Here is a 6,563-nt window from a genome sequence, read left to right on the forward strand (position 1 = left end):
AAAATTTGCAATAGCATACATACACAGATACATTTACACATACATATATAATCAGAAAAAAATTAGCCTACCAAAAAAAATGAAAAACAAAAAAATATACCCAAAAAAATCGTAAAATTAAAAAAAAAGAAAATTAAATATTTAAAAAATAATAAAATAAAAAACAAATATCTTATAAAGAATATGTTGGTTGATTGTGTAAAACCGTTCTCTCTTCCTTCCGCATGATAAACAACAACAGAACAAATGAAAATATAGCATCATTCTCTTCTACCCAATGTCGTCGTCCTCAGTCCCCTAAAATAAAGCAAAAAAACACACACATACATTTTTTTATAAAACAAAACAAAAACTAATGTAATTACTAAGTAAACAAAGCATTATAATAGTTATTAATTACAACAACAAATTATTATATTATATAAAAAATTAAAATAAAAAAAAACTCGTAATTATTTTAAATATTTTAAAAAAACGTCAGTAGTTTTACTTTTTTGAAGAGGGAACCGAGGAGAGTATTTGTATAAAAATTGAAGATAGTCTTTAAAGGAAGGTCAGCTTTATTGGCGGGCTGAAGATTGGCTTTATAGATGAGAAGATAGGATTTTTATGCGAACTGAAGCGAGTATTTTTAGGCGATCTGAACCGAGTCTTTATAGGCAAGCTGAAGCAAGTCTTTATAGGCGAGCTGAAGCGAGTCTTTATAGGCAAACTGAAGCAAGTCTTTATAGGCGAGCTGAAGGCAGTCTTTATAGGCGAACTGAAGGTTCATAGTCAAGCTGAAGGGAGTCTTTGTAGACGATGAGCTGTCCAAACCCACAATATTTGTCCGATTCAAACAAAATTTTGCATAGCCTACTGAATTAGGTCCATATTGATGTATACGAAGTTTTGTTGAAATCGGTTCAGATTTAGATATAGCACCCATACATAGTTTCTTCCGATTTTTGAGTAATGGTGCACCAAACTCACAAGGATTGTCCGATTGAGACAGAATCTTGCACAGCGTACTGAATTAGGTCCATATTTATGTATACGAAGTTTTGTTTAAATCGGTTCAGATTTAGATATAGCTCCCGTATATAGTTTCGTCCGATTTTATGTAAATGGTGCACCAAACTCCCAAGGATTGTCCGATTCAAAAAAAATTTGCACAGCGTAGTGACTTAAGTCCAGTTTGATGTCCGTGAATTTTTGTTGAAATCGGTTCAGATTTAGACATAGCTCCGTTTATATTTTCGTCCGATTTTATCTAAATGGTGCACCAAACTTCCAATATTTTTCCGATCCAAACAAAATTTTCAGTATGTCCGACTCAATTGGCCTCCGAATTGCTGGGGCAAGCTCCCGGCGGCCAGAGTCTGTCGCAGAAATTTATTTCTGTCAGCGACAGGAGTAAGGAACTAAGTCTTCTGATTTTTTTAGTGTAGATGTGTTTTATTGTTAAGGTTTTCGGCACAGTTGGTACTGGGGATATTGTCAGAGACTGGGGTATGTATTGCGGCACCGTTGGTACGGAGAATAAGACCGGGATTAAGCTAGAGATCTCGCCGTGGAAAATTGCCCTGAACAGTCTCCTGGATGACTGAAGCACCGGTGCGTTATGTAGGCGTAGTAGCTTAGGACAACCCACTAGCGCCCACAGCTGAGAAACAGTCCCTTGAATGACTGGAGGCCTGGGGTGATCTTGAGTCCTAGCGGGACGCTCACTTAAAAGGGCTTAGGGTATTTCCTCGTCTAGTCCTTGTGATGAAAGCTCTTCTCTCGCGACAGTCCCCGCAGTATTCGTCGTTCGCCCTTTTATAGGACCGTCGTCACAACCTTCAGGATCACGCTGTTGTTGTTCGTTACTCCGATCTACAGAAGATCTTTAGGAAAAATAAATTATAAAACACTACATTATTAACAATTTTTTGTTTTTTATTTTATTTCTTCATAAAATTTATTTAACAAAATATTTTTATTGTGTATACAATCGCAGGAAAGCCGCAGCTTTGGGGGTTGTGCGTTTTTCTATATACATATTGCCAAAAAAATAAAAATTATATACATATATATAAAAACTAATAATTCCATTGAATGCCCTCTTATTTCGGACATTAATAACTTAGCACGTTTCGATTCAATTAACTAATAGTATTTAGTTATGTATTAATTAAAGCCATTAACCGATAGTAGTAGTTGATAGATAGGATACCTCGGGTTTCTTATTGGGTTGGTCAACATTTCAAAACATTCATTGGATTGGAGCTTAAAGGCCCCTTTCCATCTATACACGAGGAGAATTTTCTTTTCTCATTTTCCGCCATCAGATGACTCTCAGTCTGCGGTCTAGGTATTCATCATGATTTTCTTTGAGCTTCTGCTTTACCACTCTCCTGGTATTTTATTGTTATACATTGATGCTATTGCAGGATCTTCAGTCTCATAAATAATTAACACTTCCCGGAATTTATCCAATAGCTGCAGAAGCTGTGAACGTTTAAGATTTTCAAAATACATTATCTCTTCCAGATGATGTTCACTTTTAAAATATCCCGCCTGATACAGTTTGACCATTAACGACAAATCATCCAGATTGGCTGAGGCTGGTATACGCCGAATGGCTGGCCGATCGGCATCATCGAATACCTGTAAAAGTTCTTTAATTTTTTCCTCATCCTCGATGGAATCAATGCTGTCACAATTGTCTGTGCTCAGGGATGCTGTCATGCTGCAGATAGGGGGAAATGAGGGAGGCTAATTAAATCAGAATATGATTGGTGAGCAAGGAACTCACCTAAAATTCGATTTGTGACTTGACGAAGGCTGGGCAGCAATATTTTCCGAAGTTGTGGAACCACCGGCTGAAAAACGATCTTCGGTAATGGAGCGGCGACTGGTGTGTGGCACGGGTAATGGTTGACTGGATAAACTTAACAACGAGCCGGCAACCCTATAACAAAAATTAAATTAATTTTTCAAATCCCATTGAAGGATATTTTTGCTTGGTCCCAAACAGCAGGAATCTATAAATTTTTACTATGCTTCGTCGATTCTTGCAGTACGTGAACAAACCTAATATATGTTCCAGAATCTGCAAGAATGTAAACATTTTTTCTAAGATAAAGATTGTTCCTTTATGATATCGAATAAAGGAAACAGTTTTATCGCAGTGCAAAATTTGTACATTCTTGAAGATCCTGGCAATGTTATTAGGTCTGTTTCCGTAATGCAATAGTCTACATATTTTTAGTAAAAATTTCTACATTCTTGGTGATTCTGAAACAGATATTATTTGCCCTTACATATCATCATCACTGTTGCTACTGCGGCCGGCAATTAACATATCATCCTGACCCAAAATGGAGCCAGCCAAATCCATTAATGAGGCCGATTCTAGTTCACAGCCCGCACCCACATCATCGTCATCCTGGTCATCACTACTGCTATCATCCATATCATCAACATCGCCGGGCATAAACTGCACATAGGTATGCAGTTGCATTAGCAAATGATGTTGCAACATCCAGAGGACCATTTGCGCCAGAATGCCCTGTCGAGCCGATTGCTGTAGTGGTGTTGTCAAATGCCCAATACTGGTGGGCAATGAAAAATCCGATATCACCTCAAACAACGACATACCGGGAAAACGTGCCGAAAATTTCTCAACCAAATGTGATTTGGTGTGGAGCGGTGCATCCGGTGCTATAACATAAACATTTGTCTCACACAGCGGATAGATAATGGTGGCCTTGGCCCAATATACCAAATGTGATACCAGCTTATAGACATGTTCGATACTTAGATCCGCATCTGAGGCCATACTTTGTAAACTCATCAACGGCGTATAGACTTCAATCAGTTGGAAAAGCATCCGAGCCGCTGCTGGCGGGATGCAATCGAGTAGCTCGACCACAGCAACCAGTAACAACATACCATGATAGGGTTTCAGCGATTTCAGGCAATCATCTATGGTTTCCGGATCAACCATACTGCCTTTCTTATGCAACTGATGGGCCTTGGCCGGCAGACAAAAGCACAGTGTAAGATTCTGATTAATGGTGGCATTCAGCAGTCCCGTTGTACACAAATCATGGTATATGGATTTCAGCGATTGGGCCAGGGTACAACGTTCCGATATCAAATCGAATGCCCTCTCCAAGGGTAACTGCTGTGAAGAAACCTCATCATGGGTGCGTGTCATCAATACCGTTTCCTCGGTTAAATAACCCACTCGTTGTTCCTCCACCTTGAGGGCCAGGCCCAAACGTTTACTTAAATCATAATAACATTTCACAATTGAATAGCTGGCTTGGGCATGCAGAGCAAACACAATATTTACCAGCATTTGCTGTGGTTGTTGTTGCTGCTGGCCCACTCCTCCGGCTACCCCACCACTCAACGGATTAATAAAATTAGAACGTTGCATGGCAGTCTGTTGTTGCATTTGTTGCTGCTCCCGTCGCGGCACCAATGTCGGATGGCTAACAAATCTCACATCATTCACCTTCAGCTCGAATTTCTGATTACACAGCTGGGGTTTAACGGCAAACAGTGGCGCCAAAACATCATCGGAGAATCCCTGCAACTGACCCGCCTTATTGACGGCAATATTTCCCGCACTATTCAACGGCTGGGTCTGCAACAAATCATCACCGTTCTGCAAGGCGAAACGGTGGCGCTTCTTCTGCGGCACCTCCGAGAAACTTTTCTGTGTCAAACTACCGCTGCTATCAACATGCGGCAATGACGATGTACTATTACCGGATGATGGCAGCTGGGTGTGGGCGGTTGTTGCCTTGTCGGCCGTATAGGGATATCGATAGAGCAAACGATCCCCCTTACTGTCCATATAGACAAGGATGACAGCGATGGGATTTATTTCCATAACGCGAAGATTTTCAAGATTATCCGCTCCGGAACTAGTTCGAATGAAGTTTGTATGTTTAGACGGTGTTGCGGAATTGGACGAAATGGCTTTAAAACGTAACTGATAAAGCCAGTATCAAAACAAGATAAGATACAACTTCGTGTATCTTAGGTCGAAAATCGGGACGAATCGGGGAATCAAAACAAATAAAGGAGTAAGGTCAGCTCAACAACAATATCAGCTGTTCACCAAACGAGTTCAATTCAATGAATAATTCTCTGAAATGAGCCAAACGGAACTATTTCCCTACGAATCAACGGAGACAGAAGAGAACGAAAGAAGCTCCCGTGCTTCTTCTTGTTAGAGTGCCATATGTGGCACTTGAATAATGGTGTTTTTACACGATATGTATTTTATATATGTGCTGTCACTTTATTTACATATGCAACTCGAACTCGTCATGTGAAACATACGGAAGTTTCAATGTGTCAAAACGATATGCAATTACATATGTATTTTTTTCCGAATAGGACGCGGTCTATTTTCGTATGTGAAACATAAGGAAATCAGCTGTTTGAATGAAACACATTGTTGGAAGAAAATATTTCAGTTGCAAGTCAAAGAAAAGGATGAAAAGGCAACAATTACAAATTATTATTGTAGGTGTTTAATAAAAAATGATGTTGATTTAAGAAAAAATAAGTGTTTTTTGTTTATAGGTTATGTCATATGTAAAATATATATGCCAATTTGAAAACAAAAAATAAAAGTTTGTACGCTGCTAATTTTGACACACATAAGGAATTACATATGGATGAAATAAGTGACAGCACATATGTAAAATACATATCGTGTATAAACACCATAAATAATATATATATATATATATATATAAATTAAATAAATTAATATAATTATTCAAATTATATAAATATGATAATGCAACAAGAAACCAAGAAACGCTGAATCAAAACACAAAAAACAACACACACATTATTTTTTTGTGTTTTACAACGTTGCCTAAAATCAGACGGGGCGTACAAAAATATTCAACTTCCCAACTATGCCAAATGTTGTGTACGGCCGTATTACCCAAATACGTCGAATCTATATCTTCAAGCAAATAATACAAACCGCAAAACAAAATTGAAAATTTATTAAATTAATCCACATATTTTTAGTTTCCATTCGAAATTTCAAGTTTCTAGAATGTCTGGTTTTTGTTTTCAACAAAAGAAAAAAAAATTAAAAATACGTTCTGTCAAAGTTGAAATTGTTCAACTTGAAATTTTGTACGTTCGAAGTATTTTGGTAACATTCATATAAATACATGGGATCGAACAACACCCCAGACCGCGGTTCTGTTCGGTTTGCAATTAAGGAATTGTTCCGCTTCGGCACGATAATTATACTATAGCGACGTCATATTATTCGCCGAAGTATGGAACACCACCGAAGTCTCCTCAACAATTGCGCCGTGTTTCGAGGAAAAAATTGGAATAATAGATTTTATAAATCATAATAAAATATTATAGTACGTTTACATTTAACCGGATTTCGTTAACCTAGTGGGTTTCAATTGTCAATTCCTTTGCATATATATCAAATAAATCCAGCTATAGTTATAAAGTTTTAAAAAAGGATCGCACCTGAACAACGCTTAAGTCTATCTCGAACACTGGATTATAGGATCACAGTCACATTTAACGAA

General features: G+C 37.9%; 1 protein-coding gene across 1 annotated transcript; it reads right to left on the minus strand.

The window, feature by feature from the left end:
• Window positions 1-2,367: 2,367 nt before the first annotated feature.
• Window positions 2,368-4,870, minus strand: LOC133330565 (GATOR complex protein NPRL3-like). Its single transcript, XM_061539004.1, has 4 exons — window positions 4,758-4,870; window positions 3,288-4,712; window positions 2,780-2,935; window positions 2,368-2,713 (listed from the first exon to the last, which is right to left on the minus strand). The coding sequence occupies exons 1-4, from the start codon at window positions 4,868-4,870 to the stop codon at window positions 2,368-2,370; spliced, it is 2,040 nt and encodes a 679-aa protein (XP_061394988.1).
• Between the last annotated feature and the right edge of the window lie 1,693 nt (window positions 4,871-6,563).

This window comes from Musca vetustissima, unplaced genomic scaffold (genome assembly GCF_032173495.1).
Source record: "Musca vetustissima isolate MV318-11 ecotype Yass unplaced genomic scaffold, APGP_CSIRO_Mvet_v1 utg321778, whole genome shotgun sequence".
Lineage (NCBI taxonomy): Eukaryota > Metazoa > Arthropoda > Insecta > Diptera > Muscidae > Musca > Musca vetustissima.